Here is a 26,039-nt window from a genome sequence, read left to right as displayed (position 1 = left end):
AGAAGCTTCAGGATGGTTTGAGATCCTGGAGTCTAGCCATTAGAGCTGTGGCTCAAGGGGTAAACAATTTGGCTCTGGTCTTTACTGCACTTCTTTATTATTATTAGAACAAATAACTACCCTTCTCTGAAATTTAATTTCTATTTGTAAAATTCAACTTCTCTTCTTTTTCTCAGGAATATGAAGCACAAATGAGATATGAGCCCATAAAATATATCAGGGCTGGTAAAATTAACTTGTTGGTTCCAACTGATTGCTCCATGAATACAGAGAAGAAGCAGGGGATGACACTGTGATACCAATAGTCCAAGTAGAATAATAAGTATTTAAATGAAATTTTTATTTTTCCTGAATCCCTTTTCACATCTACTACCTAGTACATTTTCCCTTATGGTAGGACACTGATGTAGGTAAAGCAGTTGTTACGACCCTTTTAACAGATGAAGAAATTGGGGAAAAGCCTGCTGGGCTCTTTCTCCAGGAATACCCTTCTAATGTACAAACAAGTAAAAATAAAAAGTATGAACCCAAATGAAACTGCTCTTTGCTCAGCCAAAACTGTGCACTTCCGGCTACTTCTGTTCCTTGACAGCTGATGTACCTGGGGAAAGCTTGTACACAACTAAAAAAGAGACTTTTTTCAATCTGTCTGGAGTTCTATTCCAAATCTTCTTTTCCTTCTCTATTTATACTTCCCTGCAAATCTTTCCCCATCCCTTATCCAACTAAGGCTATTTACCGAGACCATACCTATTGAAATCTAGTTCCTCCATGTTAGTGTTGGTACTACATTGGGCTACTGTCCCAGAAAATCAGTAGGCTACCACCTACCCACCCAACCTCATTTCAAACATTTCTTTGGCTCTATTTCAAGCTCTTGGTCAATCCCGTAGGATCATCATATGCCCCATGGGACTCACCGCCCTCCGTTCCTCTTGTAGTTGTCTGGGACATAATGAGGCTGCAGAAAAGAAAAGGGAGAGATCAGCATGCGTATTGCAGAAGCTGGCAAAGCTGGATCAGATGATCAAGATAAGGGAAGTGAGGGGGTAGAGAGGTAAAGAGGAAAGAGCAGAAAAAAAGAGGGCCAAAGCCCTTACAAGCTCGGGGATTGTGTTTTACCATCAGAAGTTCAGTACTTCTATCAATCTATTGGCTACAGTGGTATTTTTGTGTTTGTAAACCTAGAAAGACGGAAGGAATAAGCTCACAGTCCTCTCTGCTCCACCCCACCTTTTAAGTAGTTAAAGTTGGGATTTCGTAACTAATCAGTGAGCACTCCACTGCTGATAGAGAAAGCAAGAGCAAAGAAGTCTAGGGACCTGGTAGTGGGAAGACAAAATACTGTTTGGAGAAATCCCACCATTCCCCGTTCCCCAGAAAAAAAAAAAAAAAAAAAAAAGAATTAAAATTAGGACTATAAAGGTTTACTTTCTGGTTAGACTATTTCTAAGAATTCCAGGATCATAAGTATAAATTCTTAGAGGCACACTAATAGAAGACCCAAAGATGATGAGCTCAGCCCAGGGTTTCATTATAGCAAACAGAGATGGGTGACCAAAATCTTTATGGAATGGTGAATGGCACAAAATAATTGGCAGAGTATGTTTACAATAATTTGAAAGAAAAAATACACAGGAAAAGGCTGAAAATGAATACACCAAAATGTTAACAGTGGTTATTTCCTATACTTTTCAAATTTTAAATAATTATGTATTACAGTTTTAATCTAGGGATAAAAAGAAAAAGCACTGAAATAGTTTCATCAAATGTTTCTCAGGGTTCTTGCTGTCCCTTCTTGCTTTGTAAAACTGTGGGTGTGAAAAACAAAATGAAACAAAGAAACAAACAAAAAAAACAACAGATATGGGCTCATGGGCAAAGACTGAGGAAAGATAACAGGGGTAATAAAAGAGGAAAACTTCCATTAAGTTGTAAAAACATAATCAACAATTTCCTGAGACATAGGCTATGTGAGGAAATGCAGAATAAATGTATTTATGCTATTTAAAATGTCCCAAATAGAGACAAAGATTTCCACCATTTCGGATGGAAACAGGATGAAAAAGCACAGAGCCACTCTGTGAATTCCATATATGAGACCAGACTATCTGGACACATACTCTTAAGAGAGGAGGAATACTTACTGAGAAATCTCTTTTGGGAGTGAGCTTCTTGGGGAAGTGATCAAAGGCATAGGGTTTGGTGCAGACAGGATAGCGGTTCCGGTGGATCTTGTAGAACAGGTGTGCTGACTTGTCAAGTCGATAATCACAGATGTACACATCTTGCTCCTTCACTCCTTTGGGTCGCCCTATGAGTTCAAACACTGGTAAGGAACCTCCTACTTCTCTCTCCCTTACCTTGAGCTGCCCAGATAGGACTGGGAAATCAGCTAGCGCAGTACAGACCCCTAAGGGGGAAACACTAGCTATTTCAAGGGGCAAAACAACTGAGCATTTGGTGGTTGCAGGAGAAAGGAGAAATCCCAGACACCAGTGTCAAGAAAAGGAAAAAGAGAATAAAAGAGTAGAAGGGCATACAAAGGGTAAAAAGAAATCAGAAGTGGAGATTATGTGAGTACTACAGGGAAAATATTTTGAGGGAAAAAGAGAGCATATTATGGGGGAGTTATGACAAAAGAATGGAAGTATAAAGGAGGAAAACAATAGGAAATGAAACTTTTTAATTGGGGAAAGGAGGAGTCAACAGTGTCACAGAGCTCCAAGCAGTTTGTCAGTCCTGAAGGGAATATGTAGTCTTCTGGACTATTTTCCTATAGTACTAAGAGAAAGAGTTAGGCTATTAAACTCCAAGTTTGCTAATAATGACAACTAATATACATGCAGCTTTCATGGTGAGTAATAAATTGGGCTATCTGCTTTCATAGACTATTTCATTTAATCTTTATAAAGCTCTCTAAGGTAGATGCAAATTCCCAATTTCAGTAGGAAAACTAAGAGGTTAAGTAACTTCCCCAAAGGCACATAGGTAAAAATGGTGGAGCTGGAATTTGAAATTAGATTGTCTGACTCCATAGCCTACACTGTTAAACTGTGAAGCTTATAAAACTAATTAAAAAAAAAAAAAAAAAAAAAAAGAGTTGATGAGGGTCTTCAGGATTTTGGAATGAGTGAGTGAAGAAACTTTTTTCCTGGCAAATCCCAATGAAGTGCTAGGTACATAGCAGTTATTTAAAAATGTTAACAATTTAAAGACAAAATAAGAATTAACATTTATTGAGCACCAACCACTAGCTAAAAGGAGGAAAAAATAAAATAGCTTGCTTTGGAGAATCCCTTATTAAAAATAGAGACGGCAATGGTAGAGCAATGAGTAGGGGATCAGCAGGTCATTTCTTAAATAGCCAGATCATTTACCTTTACAATATGTATAAAGGTCCAACACACAGCAGGTCCCCACTACAGCCTCCAAGGGAATGATCTCATAGAGAGGCACTCGAAATAGTTCATTGTGATAGAACCGACGGGATGGAGAATGGTGGGTTTCATGGGGACGGAAATAATGGTGACCAAAGGCAAACCGTTCCTCTCTGAAAAAGTAAAAAAGAAAAGGGAGAGGTTTAGTTGACGTAGTAAGAATCTGGTAAATATTCAGCTCTGTTCTGCTAAGGCAGAGCTGGAAGAATGAGATAGAGCCTCAACACATACTTTTCATTCTTCCAAAGCTTCTCAATGCGGAAGATGTCAAGTTTATCTCGGTTAATGTGAGATAAGAGTCGATATGACTGACGGACTGGGTGGCCATCAGGGGTGCGCCTACTATCCCTCATCAAATACACACAATCACCTAGGAAGGCAGAGAACACAGGAGGGGGTTAAAATTATTGCATGAATTTTGTTAGGCATTCATTTGTCTGACCCAAGGTCTACATAGAAGGAACTTACATAATCTGAGACAGTATAAAATATTGCTAAAACCACCTGTCTAATGATGATGGCAGTCAATTCTAGAGTATGAATGACATGAGAGAGATCCTCCAGCTCTTGAATTTCCTATAGGTCTTTCCTAATCTTAAATTAGCTTTATGAGCAGTATGCATCAGGACTTGTTCATTAAGGTGGCTGCAGAGGGGCAGAAGGAAGTACAGGGGGAGGGATGTATGCAGATATGTTCATATTTCCATTTTGATATGTGTACATCTCTTGGCTGTACAACAGGACAACATTGTTAAATAATTCAACAGAAACATGCCTTCTTGTTAATATTTCTATATGGATCTGATAATAAATTTTCTTAGATGCATTATAAAAAAATAGCTTTATAACACCCCATCTCTCCAAATTAGTTCTTTTTGGTGGAGGGGTGCTGTAGATAAGGCATGACTATAGGATATAAAAACCTACCTTCTATGACTATTAGGGGCCATATGGTGATAAAGACTATTATAAAGACAGCAGATACCCATGACTACTCAGAAAGGTCAGCTTTGACAAGTAGGGTCAGCGCCTGGGTACACACCTTGACGAAGTAGCAAGTCGTCTCGGAGCAAACAGATGAAGTAGACACAGCCAGGTTGGGCATAGTGGGGCCGAGGGATCATGGGTACCTCCTGATAAGAGCAGAAAGCCAATAGATAAGGGCTGAAACTATATTCAGCCTACTTAGCTCTATTCAAGAGAGGAGAAGAAATAAAGCCTAGAATTCCCAACCAATGAAGACTTACTATCTATTCATTTCAATGTGCCACAGATATGAAAAAAAAGATTAAAGCAACTAGAGTTGTTAAAACTGGAAAAGTGATAACAATGACAGACTAAATATTCCAAATTATGTTCTATGATGGATGCACTATGTGGTTGTTCTTTGCCATCAAGGGGGCATGTGAAAATGTGTGAAGGGCAACACTGATGATGGCAATGAGTGGAGGATGCTACTGGCATTTAATGGCCAGGGAAGCCAAACATTGTGCAATGCGTCCCTAACAATGAAGAACTGTCCATCAAAATGACAACATCACCACTATTAAGAAATACTGCCTAAACCCCTCCTTTTATAGAGGTAACTTGCCCAAGATTACACAAATAAATATGGCAGAACCAAGATAAGAACTCATTTAATAACTTGGCAAATCACCCACACTCTCTAAGATTGTTAACTAATCTGTAAAGTGGTTGCAAGACTAACTTTGGTTGACTCTGAGTCCAGTGCTCTTTTCACTATTAAACACTGTTTAACATACATGATATTTAGAGCACTTGAGTTCTGGATTTTACAAGTTACTTCTTTTATAGATAGTTGATAGTATTTATAAAAACCTTAGTTTTATATAGTACCTTTCCTTCCATAGATTTCTAAGTATTTTATTTTCTCTTTGATCACACTCCTGAGAAAAGAAGGGCAGAATTATTAAGTTTAAGAAAATGAGTCCCAGAGAGGCTGAGCAATTTACCAAAGGATATTCTGTGCAGCAGGTGCAGAGAAGATAAGATACCATGTGCTACATCTCCTAATTATAGATTAGAATGTATTTATCAGAGGCAGCTTACCCTGTCCACGGGCCTTGGGTCACACTGTTCACAAAGGTAGTGCTCCACATCTGAGTTCACCCCCATACAGTCACAGTGCTGCCATACCTGAGAAAAAAGGTGCTATTTAGGGGGCTTTAGACTTACTGAGAGAAGTCCTGGGGGCTAGGAATCAAAATAAAAAACTTAGCAACTGGAAAGGGTGAAGGAAAACATGAAGGCTCATGTAGATGAGTGACAAATTAAGAGATAAATGGCAAAATAGGGGGAAAAAGAATGATGACCTGAAGATATCTTATTTGTATGTGCAAATATCTAGATTGGTTCACAATGTATAGAGAAATAAAATGAGGAGATGGAGAATAGAAGAACAAAGGAATATAATACCAAACTGCTACTTATTAAGTAATACAGCTATCATGAAAGGCTTTACTCTTACAATCTTTTTCATTTACCCTCGACTAAACTTTATCCTCCCAACAATCCTGTGAGTTACTTAGCCCCATTTTACATATAAGGTAACAAGTTCAGATGTATTAAGTGGGGATACTAGGGCTTAAGGCCTTGGTTCTTCCATCAGAAGCCCTAAGAATATTTATATATTGTACTCTATCTGTACTAATACTGTATGTAGTGCACTACAATGTTTTTCAAGGTAAAGCACTATCCTAAATACTATCATTCTGTGATCCAGATGAGATGAGACGTGTACAGTGGAAAGTAGACAGAAGGAATGAGAGGTAGAGAAAGATAAAATGAAAGAGAAATTTTAAAAAGGGGAAAGATAATATGGTGAATAGTGAGGGATAGGCTGGGTTATAGTTTCTAAAATCCTGTCAAGCCAAGCCAAAAGAAGACAAGGGGCTTGTTCTTTGATTATGGTTCTCATGCTCGGCAGAGCCAGGCTTCTACCTCACCTCCTGACCCTCCTTACCATGCACTTGTCACACTGAATCATGAGGCCTTCATCCTTGTAGAGGCCACAGATACAACGGATAACATCATCGTCCTTCTCATGCCCATTCTCCTTCTCAGAGACCGAGGTCTCACTACTGTCTGCCTCGCTTGCTGTTTCTCCCACAATCTCATCAATTTGGGCTGATGCCTCATGCCGGGCATTGTAATAGGCCTTTCGTAGACGGCAAACATCTCTCCCAACTGGGGATTTACGCCCGTAGTACTTCTGAAGAAAGCAGAAAAATGAAATCATGTTTGGCCTTCTCAATTTTGCTTAAAAGTATACCTGAAGAGGTAGTATGATTTTCTTCACCCTCTCATTTTGGTTAACAGATTTTCAATAGCATCATATACAGTTCCAGGCAGTCAATAACAATTAATTTAAACAACTAAAATGAATTGAAATTACAAACTGCATAATAATTTTCCCATCCATTCTATTGCTCTGTCATTCAATTCTTGTCACAGGACATCCTATCCAGTAGATCAAATACACAGTGACCACAAAATATGAATTAATATCATAAGCATAATGCTGGGTGTAGAAGCTCTCCATTTACTTCTGTCCTGCAGACATCAGAGACAGAACTACAGACTGTGAATGTACGTAGAAGTAGGGGTTTCAGTATAAAGTAAGCATGCTGTAACTCAAGATTGCTCTAATTCTTCTTCAACTTGTCTGTTTTTCTCTCTTATTTTGTTTTTTACCTAGTAGCCTCTCTTCTCCTTCAAATATCTTTCCAAGGTATTTAAAATCACTGATAATTTTCTCCTTTTCATGTACCATGCAATAGCCCATCTTCTTCTTTAAATCAGTTCAAGACCACTTTCTTTCCAATGAACCTCATTTATTTTACAATATATTAACATAATACCCCTCAATTCCATCCTTGATATATTTCTAACTATTCATCTATCCATATTTTTGTGCATTTCATATGTTCATAGTGTCTTGAGGACAGAAGCTGCTCATATACCATAAATACAGCAAAATATCTATAAAATGTGAATACAAAGGTTCAGTACTAAATTAGGTTTTCACAAAAATTGCTTTATGTGTGGGGGGGGTATTAACTAGCCTTCCATTCTAGTCATATGAATATCTTGATTTTAAGGATTCTACTACAATAGCACACTGTAACATTCCAAGGGTACTCAGTAATATTGTCTGACTTTTCAGAAGTATGAAAGTTGATAAAAGAAGAGGGTAAAAATCTTGAAGTTCTAGAATGATTCTCTTTAGGACAAACTTATTACATCTGTGTTTGAAAAGTACCTCAGCATTCCTAAAGACCTTGAGCATGTCAGCATCAAAAGCTTCCACTGTCTTATAATAACCAGTGAGGATCTGCTTCTCAATGGTGATGAGATCCAGGGGATCAGAGATCTTTTCATAATAATCAGCATTCCTGTAACAGAAATCCAGGGTGTCAATCTAGTGCACTTAGTACTTTTCCAAAATTCAGATGATTTCCACAAATGTGAACCTACTTTTTCTTTGGGGGGAGGTTCAACAAGGGAGCTGCCAGTGCTTGCCGGGAAGAATCTATAAAAGAATGTAAGGTTTATTAAAAGAACTATAAAATATGAGTACAAGGCAGGCAAACATTAGGTCCTAACTGAAAAAGTAGAATCCCCAAAATTAAAAGTTAGAAACAAATCCACGGAGTTTCAGAAATGTGGGTAAAGACAGGGATCAGAAGGTACCTTCAAGACTGCCTGGGATATGAAAGATATAGTGTATATTCTTGAAATGTAGTAAATGTTGGTTGGTAATGGGAACAACTTCCTATGAAGAATGAGAGGATGGAAAATTACTGTGGTAAGCAGGGCTGTAAAGGGCAAATTCCTGCTCAATAAATCTTATTATAGCAAAAAGATCATCTTAACCAAAAGATGTTTTCTAGTTCTCTTTAATGGCCCATAGTGAACATTATTCTGTTGGTTTGGATTCAACTGAATTCCAGATATGAATAATTTAGTATTATGAAAATTTTTTGGAATTCATTTTTATGTAACAAGTACTTTCTATTCTGAAAATAGAATGAGTGCTGTGGGCTACTTCTCATTTGACATTTTACTGATACTTTCTGGCAATTTCTCTACACAGAGAGGAAAAGCTTCTTATTTCATGCCCAGAATGCAGTGATAATGGTAGATATATCTATTGAAGTTTTTTGCTAGATCAGATGGAGCTAGGAGAGGATGCAGAGACAGTGACCTTTTGAGAATGTAAAGGGAATGGGTGCACAAAATTTTAAATTTTAGGGGAGATCAGCCCACACCTTTCTTTCTGTTTCCTTAGGTTAACAAAACTGCAAGAAAGGCACTAATATACCACACACACACACACATACACACACACACACACATTAGATAGAGAAATAAAAGAGAAAGAAAGAACCAAATTCCTCAGAATTTAGGGAAAGGAAGGGAGACAAGCCAAGGCTGATGGCAAAAAGCAACAATTTGTCAAAATCTCTCATCTTCAACATTCCCCAATTTCCTGATCAGAAAAAGTGACTTCCATTTACCAAACAACCTAACCCCAATTTAAAACCCTTTCCTCCCCCTGCCCTTTCCCCTCCAAAAGCACACCTAAAAGACATGTCTTGGAAGAGAAAAGGAAGAAGACAAAGGTGTCTGCGTGAAACTCTTTTAAAGTAAATGGAAATTGTCTTGGAAGTTGATCTCCTTTTCCTTAATATAGGGGTTCTTAGGGCTGCGAACTTTCCAAAACATATGCAAAATTCTGTATATGCATTTTTCTGGAGAAAGCACTAATTAGATTCTCAAAGTGATCTGTCAATCAAAAAACGTTAAGTACCACTGATGGAATATATTCATAATACTTATTTTCTTAACTTGCTAATTCATTGCTTCATTCAGAGAAATTATATCCACAACAGAGACCTGTATCAACTTCCTATCCTACAGCTTAAAATTGGGATTTCTAAATATAGTAGTAACTATGGTAGAATTCTAACACAACACAAAAAAACTGACTTAAGTATAATAGGATTTGACCTGAAGGATTTAGGGATTTAAAAAGAATAATCCCATCCCCCCTGACATGGGACAGGACCCCCAAGATGAATGAGCCTTCCTGGCGATGTGGGATGTGGATTCTGGGAATGAGCATGACCTTGGCATTGAGGGATTCCGAGTGCCTTTTTGATCAAAAGGGGGAAAAGAAAGGCAACTAAATAAGGTTTTAGTGGCTAAGAGTTCAAATAGTCAAGAGGCTGTCCTGGAGGTTACTCCTATGCAAGCTTCACCTAGATATGCCAAATGACCACAATATGATAAGCCCAAGTCAACAATAGTTTCGAAAACCTTAAGGAATGCCTGGATCCCTATCTTAGACTCTATAAAAAGTTCCACTCACTAAGTTTATTCTTCAGAGACTTAAATCCTTTAAAGTGCTCCTATGCCAGCTAAGCCCCAAAACCCAGAGGCAATAGTCTCTTCAAAGAACATCAACTAGATGTGTCCCCTTTGCTCATAAAGTTGACACCCCTTTTCAACATGAACAGGTTAGGGTGGTCACTGCCTAGACATCCCTGAAGACAGGAAAAGTGATTAAACTAGAGGAAGGGGTAGCAACAGACAAGATGGAATTTAACAAAGGATTATGAATACTGAATCTTTATACAGTTTTCTTTTTCTTAGTTGCTAGGGTACTAGAATAGCTAGAAGGAAACAATTGAAATGGTGGAACTATAATCCATAGCATCCTTTGAAATTTGTTCTATTGCTACTAAATTGTAATTTGAAAGCTATACCTTTTTGTATATATGTTATATTTCATAACAAGGAAATAACTGAAACTGTGGAACTGTAAGCTATAATATTTTTTGAAATTTGCTCTCTAAATACTCGTTAAATTGTACTTGGAAAGTTATCACTTCTATGTATATATGTTATATTTAACAATAAAAAGATTAAAAAAACCCACAATAATCACAGAAGACTGTAATCAGTCCTACAATTCTAGACTTTGAGACCTAAAGAGCCTTGTAAATTCCCATCCTAAACTATCACTTGTTCTGGGTCTTCAGTATCTCAGGTGTGAGTAGATGATATGATTAAAATTAAGCAAATGGTAAGAAGAATAAATCTGGGACAGCTATGGTCACCTTTGTAAGAGATGATACCATCACAAATCTCTTTGAAGATCTGGGCTAGGCGGGCTGCTCGAGCCACTTCAATGTTTTCCTCTGCAGCTGCCAACCGTCTCGTTCGAACAGATCGAGCTGTCTGCAGGGCGGAGAACTGGGTCATAAAGACATCTGGAAGGATAAAGTTAAAATTAATTTCAGGAGAAGAGGCACTCTATATGGCTTTCTCTTATCCAATGAATTGCTGCCATTTGTACTGTATTTCTTTTGAGGCATTAAGTAAATTAGTGAGCATGGAGTTTTCCTTACTGCAAAATTAAGAAACAACCAGAGAGGCAAATCCTGCAAGTTAAGAGAGATCTTAACTACTACACAGTGTAGCAGGTGGAAGTCTGAGATTCAAAATCAGTCTGTCTTCATTTAAAATTCTAGTTTTACTACATGCTATCTGTGTGACCCTCAGTAAGTTACTTAATCTGTCTGTGTCTCAGTTTCACAACTATAAAATGGGAATAGTGGTAGTACACTTCCTTCATGAGGTACTGGTGCAGATTAAGTGAGATAATGCTTTTAATGTGATTAGCTCAGTACTTGTTATTGTTATTACCAGAACAGTTGAATTAGTTGAGTTATAAATTCAAAGATTCTCTACCAATCAAATCACTGAAAGGATATGAGATTCTGGACAAATTTCTGGTAATCTGTCTAGTTCCCACTCAGCATACTCCCTTAGACATTCTTTTAGTGTACACTACATCAGGGAGAAGGCTTCAACTTTTTGAGGGGAAGAAGGAAAGAAAAGACCATGAGCATGATTTTCTGAACACTGACTTTGCAGTTACAAAGGATGCTTGGACACGACATTCACCCTGTTTTCAATTGTTCTGGGTAAGACATCTGAATTCAGGAGTGCTATTAACATTATTAACTCATGAAGGTTAGGAAAAAGGAAATTTGAAAGTCTGTGTGTAGAGTCCTGATCTGAAAGTGGGGGAAAAGGTCTTCAAATTGGCAAGAACTTCTAGTACAGTACTGAATAGCAGTGATGAAAGCGGGCATCATCTCATTACTGATTTTAGTAAGAAATTTTTAAGTCTTTCACTGCTGAGCATGATGTTTGGGAGGCTGGTGAAGAGGGTTTCTTCCTATTCCCTAGAGGAGAGACAGAGAAGTTAAAGAGCTGGGAATATTACTGATTAATGCTTATTTATTTGATGCTTTTATGTTTGGATCCTAACATTTTGGTCCAGACTAAAACGAATCTTTGAATAGACCGATTTTTTTTAAAAAAAAGTAATAATCACTTTTAGAAAATGTTATGGAATCAATTGGAATGCTTTCCAGGCTTTACCAGACTTGATGTTCCCATCATCTCGGCAGATGCCATTCCAGCGGGTATATAATGATGCTGAGTGAATATTGTCACTGGTGTGCTTTACTTCTTCCTGTTTCTGCCGAATCTTCTCCCAGTTTCGGACTAAGAATACATGATGCTTTAAGACAAAGTTTCTGCAAGGAAGGAAGAAGGGAGCTTTTTTATTCATTAATTCAATAAGTATTTATTATATGACTATTCTATGCAAGCCACTGTTAGATGATATAAATGAATACTATTAGTGAATTGAGCTGTTGTAAAGAAAATTATATATGGGGAAAACATTGTTTTTTAGTTCCCAGGGACCACCCTGACTGTATTAAGTGGGCATACTTTACAAGATAAAAAACATCATTCATCATTTCTTCTAGATGATTTTTCTTTATTTTAAAATTATAAAAAATGGAAAATACAGATCGAAGGCACAAAAATCATCTATAATATGGTACTCACAGAATACCCTTAATGACATTTTAATGAATTTCTATTTAGATCTTATTTTAATCCATTTTCCCCCATAATTGAGATATTTAATTTTGCATTTTGATTCTTTTCATATAACATTTTCCTACATTAATCAGAAACATCTGGCAAATGGCTGCAAAAATTGTGGCTACCAAAGCAGCATGAGCTGCTTTATGGAGATTTGTACAACTTCTAAAGGAAGATGCTAACATGAAGTATGGGTTGGGCAGACTTTGTTCAGTACAACGCTTCCACATGGATCTCTAACATAAATGAGTTATGTGAATCTTGACTGACACTATAGAATTTTGATGACTTCATTTGAATTTTTTACCCTAGAATATATAAAAATATATAAAATTACATCTGATGTTGGATAAATCACCAAACTATGCATCTCAATAAAATGAAGCAGATTAATCTAATTTTATAGTTCCCAACCCTGGCTGCACATTACAATCACCCAGAGGGCTTTAAAAACTACTGACATATGGGTCCCACCTCTGTAAATTCTGGTTTTAGTGGTCTGGGGTGTGGCCTAAGCACTGGGATTATTTAAAAGCTTTCCAGACTAATATGCAGCCAATGTTGAGAACCACTAGTTTGAAATGTCTATAACTTAGAATGAAATAGGACTAAGGGGCTAAAATTATAGTAAGATTATAAATAAGGATGGACTTTTTTTGAGAGGTTCAAGTGTGTGGTCAGGGAGGTTATGGAACATGTCCCAAGAACATCTGAAAAATAGAAGACATACTCACTTCACTTCTGACAGGGGACAAATCTTATCTGAACATAGGGAAGAGCAGAAATGACCACAGAAGATTCTTTTTGTTGCTCTGGCAATATATCAACAAAATAAGGATTCTTAGCCTTTTTGTGTCACTGATCTCTTTGGCAGGCTGAAGAAGCCTATTTAACCCTTTGCTGAACAATGTTTTAAATTAACAAAATAAAATAAAAAGGATTAGAAGGAAATCAAGTATATTGAAATAAGAGATTTTAAGATATATTTTTAAAAAAGCCAAATCTGTGATATAGAAACATATATTATTGTTGGTAGGAATGTAAAATGGTACAGCCACTGTGGTAATCAATAAAGTTAAATACAGAACTACCATATGACCTGGCAATTCCACTTCTGGTATATACTCAAAGAGAGTGAAAATGGGGTCTCAAACATACCTGTATTGTAGTAACATTATTCACAATAGCCAAAAGGTGAAAACAAGTCCATCAACAAATGAATGGATAAACCAAATGTGGTATATACAAACAACAGAATATTATTTAGCCATAAGAAAGAATAACTTTATGAGACATGGTATAACATGAAGAACCTTGAAGCATTATGTTCAGTGAAATAAAAATGAGCAAGCCACATAAGGACAAAAATTGTATGATATCACTACAAAGAGATGGCTAGAAATACCAAATCTTCCCAGATAGAAAGCAGATTAGAGGTTGCAGGGCAAGGTGGGGGTGAGGGAAGGGAAGTGTTTGTCTCCAAAAAAAAAAAAAAAAAAAAAAGTATATCCATGGTTTTGTGGGATACAGCTATGGGCCTGAGGTCATATATTACAGAGATGGTTTTCCATTCTGGCTCAGGCTTTATTTAGAAGGAAGAAACCTGTACAGATTACAAATTTACTAGAGGTATGAACCGTTTCTTATTTACATTTATATTCTCCAGGGTCTAATATGCCCCTATGGCAAAGAGTAGGGGCTCAGAAAGCATTAGTTGCAGTAAATGAAATAGTCTCTATAGTTTAAAAACAAAAAAGAAAGAAATACACATTAATTCTTAACACATAAATGACAAGAACTAGTAGTGGGTTCTAACAACCAAAGTAATTTTGCGGTATTAGTGAGCACAAATGATATCTTGAGATATCTCTAACACTGTGTAATGTGATAAGAAAATACCTTTGATTTCTAATGGTGACAAAGTCATGGATACTGCTAAAATGAAATGATTTTGCTTTTGCCTGTAGTCATAATTGAAGGAAATGCTAAATTTCAGTTGGAAATTAGGGAAGATAAAGTTGTATTTGTTTTTCCTCATCAAAGGTCACAGATCCCCTGAACACCTGGTTAAGAATGCTTGTATAAAGAAGAGGCTTAACTATAAAAATATATAACAATTTTTTAAATTGACAAGAAAATTACATGATTAACTCAAGTAAGAAAATCTTTTTACCTCTCTCTATTGGACATTGGCTTCATTTGTAACTGGGGCGTCAATCTTGTTGGGGTATCGATGTTTTCCCTGGGCTCCTCAGAGAGGTGGCCTCTCTGAAAAGCAGATGGGTCAGAGTACAGAAAAACAAGATCATTCAGAAATCACCTCCAAGAATATTAAAATCACTCTAAAGATGCTACCCTTATTCTAAATAATTGCCTCTAAGCAGCTGTTTGGGGGAAAGTCATGAAATGATTAATCACCCTTTTCTTCAGCTTATGCTTCGACTTCCTTTTCTCTTTTGACCTTCCAGGTTTTTTATGTGTAGTCATAGGCTGGCTGCTTTTGGTGCTGCTGGTGAGGCCATTCATGCGTTGACTCTTGCCTCCGATGATTCCTCGACATTTCTCGAAGCCACACTTACACAGTTGCTTTAAAGGGAAAGAGTATAGTTCTTTTAGTCTGCACTCTGGATGCCTGAGGGCTTGGGCACCTAACATTAAGTCTGAACAAGGGCTTTTCATAAAGAGGAAAGTAACTGATTGGGAGTATAGCAAATAGAAATGGGTTTCCACTGTAGTAGAAAACAAATGTTAAACTTCAGGAAAACTTCTTGGCAAGAAAAGTTAACTGACTGGAGACCAAAAATGGGCAATCTCTCTTCTCAGAGTTCTGCAGGATTAACTAAGACCTATCAATCCCAGTGAGATGGAATGAAGAGTGAAAAACTCATTTCCCATGTACTTCTCAACAGACACGAGTTGGTAATGCTTACTGAAAGCCCCACTCTGAGCAACAAAGCTCAACCTCCTTCTTCAGCTTATTATTTTTACCTGTTTCTCAACATTAAAAGAATGAAAGTTGTAATCATAAGTGAGTTCGGTCCCAGCTGGCATGTCTTTAAGAGCATATAGTCCAATCCGGTATACTCCATTAACGGACCTACAAAGAGAAAAAAGAACAGAGTTAAAAAGACAGGGATCCTTAATACCATACTTGAAAACTAGAATACAATAACTGACTTCAAAACTGCCTTTGTTTCTGTATCAAATTACTGAGTTCTAATGATTTTTTCCATGAACTACTTTTCTACATTTGTTATTTCTTTATTCTGATCACAATCATTCTATTTTCAGATTCTTATTATGACTGTGTTTTGGTATTACTGTAAGAATTTCTGGCCAATCTCCCCACCTTTAATCTTGTCTCCATTCTATCCATCCCCCATCCAGCATAATACTGCCAGATGAATAGTTCTTAATCAGTTTCCTTGAAAACCTGTATTATGTTGATAATTACAATAAGTCTTATTTTCTTCCTGTTTGATATTCAAAGTCTCTCCGTAATATGGCTGTAGTCTACTTATCAAATAAATAAAAATTCTTTCCCACTGCTTACCTACAAAAAATCTTCCAGTTCCTACTGATCTCTGTCTTTCTCACAAGTACATGAATGTCTCTCTTGTTCTTATATGTAAGTTATTAATCATTATTATTTTAGGTGTTTTATATAATAATATTATTATTCTAGGTAATACTGAATGCTTGTTATATTAATTACAGCATTTAGCTGTATTAAAATGCTTATTTAATCCTCCCAATAACTGTATGAAATTGGGTATTATTATTAGGTAATAGTATCACCCAATATTATTGATGCGGAAACTGGAGCACAGAGAGCATAAGTAACTTGCCTAGAGACAAACAGCTAATAAGGGAGGGAATCAGGTTTCATATCAAGGCAGACTGGCTTCAAAATCTTAAACACTATGCCATACTGATAATAGATTATTTCATTAATCCTCAAAACAACACTATGAGATAGGTATTATGATCCCCATTTTATATATGCGGTATTTGTGACTCAGGGAGGATTCATAGTCATATAGTAATTAAATGACATTCAAATGCAGGGGATTAAAACCCAGGCTGTTTGACTCCACAGCTTCTCCTCCTTCCTGCTCCCTTGCCAATATCATTTTTTTCAAGTTTAGTTTGGGTCCTACATTATCCTATGCAACCTTCTCTAATATCTCCAGTTCTTGGTACACTTTTTTCCTGAATTCAGAAAGCATTTTTAGTCTATACTAGGAGTCTTGGCACACTAGGGCCAACAGGCCAATTCCCCACCCCTTGTTTGTAATAAAAACTTTCCTGGAGCACAGTCATTTGTTTACATATTGTCTATGGCTACTTTTGCACTAAAATGGCAGAGTTGAGTAGTTGCAGTTGCATCAGAGACCCAGTGACTTACAAAATCTAAAATATTTACTATCTGACCCTTTCCAGAAGAACTGGCCAGACCCGGGACTATACCAGAGTCCATAACATTGATTATATTATGTCTTATGTATTAAAAAAAATTGGTATAATTTACATACAGTATGTAAATCTTAAGTGTACAGCTCATTGAATTTTTTTACATATGTATACAACTGTGCAACCACATCCAGATCCTGATACAAAACATTTCAAACACCCCAGAAAGTTCTCCTCTCTTCCTAGTTAGTAGCCTGCTCATGAAGGATTGCACTATTCTGACCTCAATCACCACAGATTAGATTTGCCTGTTAACGGAGTCCAATAGGCTATACTCTACAGAATGCCTGACTTCCTTCACTCAGTGTTACCCTATGGTTGCACTTATCAATAGTTTGGCCTTTTCAATGCTGTGCAGTATTATATGTATAAATATATCATGATTTATATATCCATTCTATGGTTGATCCACATTTGAATTGTTTGCAGGTGTTAGCTATTATAAATAAAATCTTCTAGGAACATTTTTGTTCATGTCTTTTGAACATAAACACTTATTTCTGAACATAAACACATCTAAGAACGAGAATGCTGGGTCACTGGGTATATTTAGTTTTAGTACACACTCCCAAACATTTTCCCAAAGTAGTGATACCAATTTATGCTCCCACTAGCCATCTAACTGTTCATGTTGCTCCATACCTTAATTTCAGCCATTTAGGAGAGTATGTATTGGTTTCTTAATGTGGCTTAACTAATAGTTCTCTGATGACCAATGACATTAGTTCCTGTTCGTATCTTTATTGGCCATTTTTACATTCTCTTTAAGTGACTTTTTAAAAAACTTATTTTTGGATTATCTTTTTCTTACTGATTTGTAGATTCTAGATAAAAGCAAATCCTTTGTCAGATATCTTCTCAGTAAAAGAAGCCAGACACAAAAGGGTAGATATACATGAAGTTTTAGAATAGGCAAAACTAATCTACGGTGACGGAAATCAGATCAGTGGCTGCTTTGGGGATGGGGGTAATGACTCAGGGGTGTGGGTTATATGGTGTATACATTTGCAAAAACTGATAGAAATGTACATTTAAGTTCTGTTCATTTCACTGTATGTGAATTACATTTCAATTAAAAAAATTACAAAGTTGTTCATACTATCCTATTATCTTTTTTGAAATTTTTAGATGTACTTTTTATCTTCTCTATTAGATTCTAATCTATTTGAGGGAAGGGACCTCATATTCCACTTATTTTTATTTCTCATTGTGACAAATCCCTGTAATAAATATGTAATAAGACTGGCTGAATGAACTATTATGAGATGATCCATGTAATACGGTGCCTAGCACAAAATAAGCATCCAAAATATATTAGGTATTATTACCATTATCATCATTATTGTATTTTTCTGGGAGTGGGTATTTAGAAGGAGAGAAGAAATAGCAGGAGCTTACTCTCTGCCTGGAGGATATGGCATCATGGGGAACTGCCTAAGCTGCTTTGTGTAAGGTGTCTGACATTGTGGAAAGATCAATCTCTGGCTGTCTTCAATGCCTTCTGTTCTGCTGGATCCTTGATGTCACCTTCCCCTGCTTCCTTACCATTTCTGCATTTCACAATTTGGGTCACAGCTGTGGTTGATGAATCGGGCCTCATTTCCCATGCGGTAACTGTCAATCACCATTCCGCTATCCAGGTTCAGACAGTAGTGGTCACTGTGATTATGATACTGCTCAATCATTCTGTTCCTGAAAAGAAGAGGAATGATTGAAAGACAATGATTAAGTTGAATGTAAATTTCAAAGCTTCCATTCTCCATTATAATCTGGTTCTTTTGCCATTTTTTGGAATATCATCATTTACCACTGTACCTGAACTCCTGCTCACTGACAACCTCTCCCAAGTATTCAATGATGAACTGCCCAGCTTTTAGGGGCTCTTTGGTTCTGATTCCCCAACCTTTTTCCTCAGCTCGAAATCGTTCGAGACATTGCACCCACTCATGCCTCTGTATTCTCTGGTTACAGCATTGCTCACCACAGGGGCAAGTGTTAGGGGAACACTCGGCAAAGATCATTCTAGAAAAAAGAGAAATAATTTTAAGTCAATTTACATTATGTATGCTTTAATGTACCCATGTTTTGTTTTATGAGAATTTTATATTTAATTACTGGGCATAACATTTCCATATTGGAAACATTTCCAGTCTATTGGACTATAGCTGAACCTATAATTTTTTGAACATAGCAGATGAAAGTTGTTACATATATATCCTACTCCTTTTCTTTTTTGGGTTCTTAGGTCTTTTGTGGGAGCCATTTAGTTTTGGTATGTGGTCTGGAATCCTAGTAAGGGTGTTTAGCATTATTAGAATAAGGAAAGATCAAGAAAATAATGGTAGAATAAAGTAACACCTTCATTTAAAATCACAACTTACAAATCTTGTAAAGAAAATATGTAACATTTCACACTTTAAAATACTTCTGAGGGTCATTATCTGATTTATTCTTCACTAGAATACTGTCCTTATTCTAAAGGGCAAACACAGCATCAGATCACATATAATGAGCAGTGAGCAGACAAAGTATCCATTGGATTACTCATGGTAGACAATTATCTTAAGTTATCAAGGAGACACTGCCTTACTGCTAAAATTTAACCACCTTTTCTCTGTTCTTTACTTCTTTGACTGTGTTTGACACCCCTCTTGTAAATGCATGTCCTCATTTTTAGCTTTTTTGATCTTGTATGTTACTGGATTTCCTACCTCTCCAATAACAATTCTTGTCTTTTCCTGGAGGAATTCTTTTTGCCTGTCTTCCATGGCACATTCTTTGCTAGTCTTTTCTTTAGAAGGCTTATCCATTCTCACAGTTTCAGTTGTTACCCTCTGCTCATAACACCCTGCCTGTATTTTCATAGTATCTCATAACACAAACAACAATAAACTTCAGATGGATAAAAGAACTAAGTCTTTGATTTAATAATATAAATTGCCAATATCTTTTGCTAGACAAAGTCCTTGAAGAACCAGAGAAATTATATTTCTCTACTATAGATCTGGCCTGGAGACTATGTTGTTCCCATGGTGAGATTTAAGGTAGAGCAAATAAGTCATTGGGAAATGTACTAGTGTGATTAACTTTTCAGCTTTAGGGGTCACACTAGTCACTGTGAGTGGGGGTGGGGTTTTCACCTGAAGTAAATGCATGTTCCCACTACTGACTATGCCAGGTCAGGAATGAGTACTCTGAGGGCAGAGAAGAGAAGCAATAGAGGGAGAGGAGAGGATCTTCCTTACTTTTTGGAACCAGGAATTTAAGAACCTAGGGCTCTTCTGGAGCACAGGGTGAAAGACCCTAGAGATTCCCATAGGTAGACAAATGGAAGTCAATTGGACTCCTTCACAAGAGGGCCTATATAGGAACTAGGAGGGAGTTAGGCAGGGACTCTGAGGTTTAGTTAGGGCCTTGAACCCTGAGAATAATCACAGCTAGTAGCATTAAAAGTCTCATAAGGAATTAAACTTTTACTTTCCCCTAAGCAGTTTTTTTTTTTAATTCATTTTTATTGATATATATTCACATACCATGCAGTCATACAAAGTGCACATTCAATTGTTCACAGTACCATTATATAGTTGTGCATTCATCCCCCAAATTAATTTTTGAACATCTTTATTACCACATACACAAAAACAATAAGAATAAAAATTAAAGTGAAAAAGAACAATTAAAGTAAAAAAGAACACTGGGTGCCCCCCTCCCCCGCCTTTTTCTACTCATTCATCCATACACTGGACAAAGGGGAGTGTGGTCCGTATGGCTTTCCCAATCATGTTGTCATCCCTCATAAGCTATGTTTTTACACAATTGTCTTCAAGATTCATGGGTTCGGGGTTGTAGTTTGATAGTTTCAGGTATTTACTGCTAGCTATTCCAGTTCGTTGAAACCTAAAAAGCATTGTCTATATTGCCTCAGTTTTGTTATACACCATGTCTTCCCTCACAGAGAGCTGAGGGAATAGGTTCTGTCTATGCTATGGGTAAATGGATATAGGGATAGAAAAGCAACTTGAAATGAATTACAAAACTTTGCCAGGGAATGAGGAATGCTCTGGAGCAGCAATGAGTTTGGAGTGGATGGTGTACAGAAATAAGAATCTACCACGGAAGATTTATAGAATTTATAAATAATGTTGGCGATTCCTAGGAATTGTTTGAGAGAGGAGCCCAAGAAAAAAGATGTGATTACTTTTCAAACTGAGCAGTTAAGGACTCAGTTGAGGTTTGAACTTTAACAGAAATGGAACCTTATTTTGTATCTATCCTAATGTAATAAAGGACAGAAGTTACATATATATATACACACACTGCCTGTAAAACAAATAAAAAAGTACGCAAATTAACAAAGAACAGTGGTGCAGGGAAATGAATTTTTAAGGAAAAAAAAAATCTTAGAGAAATGACAGGTTCAAATAAAAGCTAAAAGTTCTTTTGTAGAAAATTACACTAAAACAGTCTCATATTTTCCATAATGGGTAAAATAAGATAGTCTCTTATATTTTCCATAATGGGCAATATAAAAGGGGTAAGTTTTTTTTTTTTTAAAGAAAAGTGACACAAAGGGAAAGATGAGACACCCATAACTGACAAAAATGATAAGACAACCAATGTAATTACGTAAGTTAAATATCCAAATTTCAATTTTAAGTTATTAAAAAAAGGCTCTCTGTTTATATAATAAACAGTGAGGTATACTAGAAAGAACAAGACTTTGGACTCAAACACAGTATTTTATGAGATCTCATAGTATATAATTAGAATTATATAAATGTTCATATACTTCGTCTAGGTAATTCTTCCAAAAAATATACTCTAAAGATATATATATAAAGGAATTTATACAGACTTTCATACTAGTGTCATTTTTAGTAACAAACATAGGAAATAATTTGAATGATTAAACAGAAGAAAGAAGACTACGTAAGTGCTAAAAGTGATGAGCTTATGGATCATATGGACACATAAAAGTATAAACAAAATATTTAGTAGTGAAAAAAATCAGTGCATATTACACTGAACAGCTATTACCACTATGCAAAACTGCATGTATGTATAATGACAAGATCTATAGTGATGTAAGTAAGGCAGAATTTCCCAGCTGGCACACTGAAGCAGGAGTGCTGAAACACCGACTCCCTGAGCCCACAAGGCACTGGAGACTGGGAAAGCAGCTGTCCTCCTGCCAGGATTAGGATTAGGAAGTATTGATGTGATATTAATTGGTTCTTTTTTTGCTGTAAATTTTCATATTAATAAAACCAACAATAATAAAAATCATTATATCTCTAGTCCTGCGTCTCTAATAGAGATTTCCATTTGAAATCTAAAGTCATTGTAAACTCAGTGTCCCCAGATCAAAATCATCATTTTTATCTCTAAACCAGTTATAGATTCCAGACTTTCTATTTCTGAAGATAGCATTAGCATCTCTCATAAACAACATCAACCCAATTATCATGTGCATATCCCCTATATGCCAATGGTTTATCAAACAAAATTTCCTCCAAAATATATCATGCCCTTCCTCTCCACTCACACTACCATTGTCCATCTCCAGTTCCTCACAGTATGTATGAGTACCATATATTGAGGCTAGTGCATATGACTGTGATATTTAATACTCCATGAAAACTGTCTCATTTAATTTTCACAAATTAAATACTATAAAGAAGTACTATTTTTATCAGAGGGGTTAAATAAGTTTCCCTGGATCTCATAAATAGTAAGAGGGTTTAAACCCAGTATATAAGACTCTAAATTTCATTCTCTTACTACTTTATTCAGCCTATCACTTAATTTTTATCCATCTCTGATTATGTAACTTCCTGAGGGGAAATCAAAGAACTACTTAACTTTTCCCTCTAAAAGAAGTGTCTTACGTATACCCCAAAACCCATGCTTCAGAGGAATAAGTTTTATACCTTACCTATTGAGGCAGTCATCCACACAGCCCTTCCTGGAGTCATCATCTGGTTTCTTACAGTTACAGGTGGTAGCCTCGTAACCAGAAAGGGGTTTAACATCAACGTAGACATCTTGAGAAGATAGCAAAGAACAGACTGTGAATATACAGGATAATTTTTCAAGTACCAGGCTAAGAAGAACATTGATGGTATAGAGGCAGAAAAAATAGCCCCAAGTTACTCACTTGAACGGATTTTTTTATATAGGGGGACATCTGGCTTTTTGTATAGCTAGAAGAAAAAAAGAAAAATATTGATATACCAGACAACAGCACCAATCACTATAAATATGGAAATTATCCATGTCTTTTGCTCACATGGAAATATTTACACCACTTTTAGGTTAGATATGCTTGAAGGACACTCTTGGTGCGATGATGTTTTACCGTGGAATAAAAGGTGATTTATTCTATTAGGGTAAGAGAGAACTAGAGTCAACAGAAGAAGCATTTAACAGTTTCAAGAAATGCATTTTGAATTATTTGCTTCTTTAGCATGTTGTATATTCTTAGATCAGGAAAACTTGCACTGAGCTTGTTTAGATGGTTTGGGTAGGTACTATGAAATTAAGAAGATCATTACTCTGGTTTTTCAGGCTGGAACTAGAGGGCAAAACATTTCCCATTTTAATTAAGGCACTTGATTTAGTGAATAAAGGGCAGGTAGAAAAATGGGGCTATCATATCGCAATCAAGAATGTATTAGAAATCAGGTAGTCTGTCTGCTAGGATTTCTCCATGGAGTACAGTATAAAACAAACAACAATTTGATCTAAACTAGACTGTTTATTAAGCTGCTGGAAAAATCCCACCATCATTTTTCAGTGGGTATGTTCAAAGCACTGTCCCTTCATTTTTTTTTTTTTTTTATATTTACCATGTGATCTTTACTGGAAATATTCATTTCATGTGGTTTCAGTCAATTGTTTAGTGTCCCTTCCTTTCAGTTTGCTCAATACCCTTTAGCATTTCTTATATGACTGATCTGCTGGTGATGAAGTCCCTCAGCTTTTGATTATCCAGGAATGTTTTCATCTCTCCCTAATTTTTACCCTCTAGGTGTTTGTGAATTTTCTAAGTCTCTGATGGTTATTGACTTCTATTTGTATTCCATTGTGGTCAGAGAATGTGCTTTGAATAAATTCATTTTTTTTTTTTTTAATTTATTGAGGCTTGTTTTACGTCCCAGCATATGGTCTATTCTGGAGAAAGATCCATGATCACTAGAGAAGAATGTGGGTCCTGGTGATTTGGGATGCAATGTTCCATATATGTCTGTTAAATTTCTCTATACCTCTCTCCTTTCTTTGTTTCTCTGTTGGTAGGGCTCCCTTTAGTATCTGAAGCAGGGCAGGTCTTTTATTAGCAAAATCTCTCAGCATTTGTTTGTGAAAAATTTAAGCTCTCCCTCAAAATCTGAAGGAGTGCTTTGCTGGATAAAGTATTCTTGGTTGGAAATTTTTCTCTCTCAGAATTTTAAATATGTCACACCACTGCCTTCTCACCTCCATGGTGGCCGCTGAGTAGTCACTACTTAGTCTTATGTTGTTTCCTTTGTATGTGGTGAATTGCTTTTCTCTTGCTGCTTTCAGAACTTGCTCCTTCTCTTCAGTGTTTGACAGTCTGATCAGAATATATCTTGGAGTGGGTTTATTTGGATTTATTCTATTTGGAGTTTCCTGGGCATTTATGCTTTGTGTATTTATATTGCGTAGAAGGTTTGGGAAGTTTTCCCCAATAATTTCTTTGAATACTCTTTCTAGACCTTCTCTTCCCCTTCTGGGACACCAATGAGTCTTAAATTTGGATGTTTTATTTTATCTCTTGTATCCCTGAGATCCATTTCGATTTTTTTTTTATTTTTTCACCATTCTTTCTTTTGTTCTTTCATTTTCCATTCTGTGGTCTGAGTCATTGTTCAACTTCCTCTAATCTTGTATTGTGAGTATCCAGTGTCTTTTTAATTTGGCCAATAGTTTCTTTTATTTCTATAAGATCTTCTATTTTTTTATTTACTCTTGCCATTTCTTCTTTATGCTCTTCTAGGGTCTTCTTTGTGTCCTTTATATCCTGTGCCATGCTCTTCTTCATTTCCTTTATATTCTGTGCCATGCTCTCATTGTTTGACTTTAGTTCTTTGATTAATTGCGCCAAGTACTGTGTCTCTTCTGATCTTTTGATTTGGGTGTTTGGGTTTGGGTTCTCCATATCATCTGGTTTTATCTATGCTTTAGGACTTTCTGTTGTTTTTGGCCTCTTGACATTTGCTTTACTTGATAGGGTTCTTTCAGGTTCTATAAAATACCAATCTCTAATTTGTCAGATCTACAGCTTGGTGGTGTACACTTTCTCTAACTAACCAGCAGATGGCATCTGCGAGTCACCTATTCCCCTCAAGTCTGTTCTCCCCAGCTTTGTCTTTGTGGTGTGTGGGGGTCTGATTCTTGTGGGGTTCAATTGGTACATCAAGTTTGGGTGTGTTGTTGGTGCTGTCTGCCCTGAATGTGGGGCGTGTGTCTGAGCGATTAGGAAGGCAGGGCAGCTTTAATAATCAAACCTCCTAGGTGTTCCTGGAGATTTAAGGCTGTTGCATGAGTCCAAGCCTTCACCTCAGTCCCACCACAGATCGTCTCTGCCGCTAACCCACAAGTCTCTGGCACTGGCATATGGTCCCGGGGATTTCCAAGAGGGTTCCCCTTCTCAGCCATGCTCTTCCAGGACCCCAGCCGAGGGAAGGCTGTACGATGTCACAAGTGTGCGCCGGCCCTCCAGGGAAGCCCTGGGCTGCCGCGCTGTGCAGGGGTGTTCCCAGACTGCTGTAAAGATGGTTGAATGGGGTGTGTTAATTTCCCCCTCTTCACACAGCTCCGCCTTCCCAGCTCCGGGACAATTAGCTGTGGGTGCCCTAAAGGCCACTGTCCACGGCTGATATTGTGGTGTATGCGCGGTGCTGTGGGAATCACTCCCTGTCACACTGGGTTTCTTGGCATGGCTCTGGGCTGTGGGTCCAGCCCCGGGCGGGAGCATCTCCAGCGCGCCGGGGAAATAGTTACAAGGGGTGCGGTTTCTTTCTCCTTTGGGCTCCCCTCTGCCCCCCTGGACCCGAGACAATCAGCAGTGGGTGTGGGTAGGGCTATCCTCCATGCCAGACACCGAGGCGT

The 26,039-nt window shown here is 37.0% G+C and overlaps 1 protein-coding gene across 6 annotated transcripts in view; it reads right to left on the bottom strand.

Moving 5' to 3' along the window:
- The window catches only part of ASH1L (ASH1 like histone lysine methyltransferase), a 337,510-nt gene that overhangs the window by 3,245 nt on the left and 308,226 nt on the right, over window positions 1-26,039 (bottom strand). For all 6 annotated transcript variants that reach the window (XM_037825772.1, XM_037825775.1, XM_037825773.1 and 3 more), the window contains 18 exons: window positions 23,065-23,110; window positions 22,843-22,951; window positions 18,723-18,929; window positions 18,453-18,599; window positions 15,423-15,531; window positions 14,853-15,020; window positions 14,608-14,702; window positions 11,919-12,076; window positions 10,586-10,738; window positions 7,938-7,992; window positions 7,723-7,855; window positions 6,424-6,672; window positions 5,511-5,597; window positions 4,483-4,573; window positions 3,672-3,810; window positions 3,381-3,553; window positions 2,148-2,314; window positions 921-961 (listed from right to left, as the gene is read on the bottom strand). In XM_037825772.1, the coding sequence (XP_037681700.1) occupies window positions 921-961; window positions 2,148-2,314; window positions 3,381-3,553; window positions 3,672-3,810; window positions 4,483-4,573; window positions 5,511-5,597; window positions 6,424-6,672; window positions 7,723-7,855; window positions 7,938-7,992; window positions 10,586-10,738; window positions 11,919-12,076; window positions 14,608-14,702; window positions 14,853-15,020; window positions 15,423-15,531; window positions 18,453-18,599; window positions 18,723-18,929; window positions 22,843-22,951; window positions 23,065-23,110 (2,327 nt within the window). The remainder of the gene's footprint in view (window positions 1-920; window positions 962-2,147; window positions 2,315-3,380; window positions 3,554-3,671; window positions 3,811-4,482; window positions 4,574-5,510; window positions 5,598-6,423; window positions 6,673-7,722; window positions 7,856-7,937; window positions 7,993-10,585; window positions 10,739-11,918; window positions 12,077-14,607; window positions 14,703-14,852; window positions 15,021-15,422; window positions 15,532-18,452; window positions 18,600-18,722; window positions 18,930-22,842; window positions 22,952-23,064; window positions 23,111-26,039) is intronic.

The sequence above is a fragment of the Choloepus didactylus genome, chromosome 2 (assembly GCF_015220235.1).
Source record: "Choloepus didactylus isolate mChoDid1 chromosome 2, mChoDid1.pri, whole genome shotgun sequence".
Lineage (NCBI taxonomy): Eukaryota > Metazoa > Chordata > Mammalia > Pilosa > Megalonychidae > Choloepus > Choloepus didactylus.
Note: the sequence above shows the minus strand (reverse complement) of the source record. Positions and strands in the feature narration are given on the sequence as shown.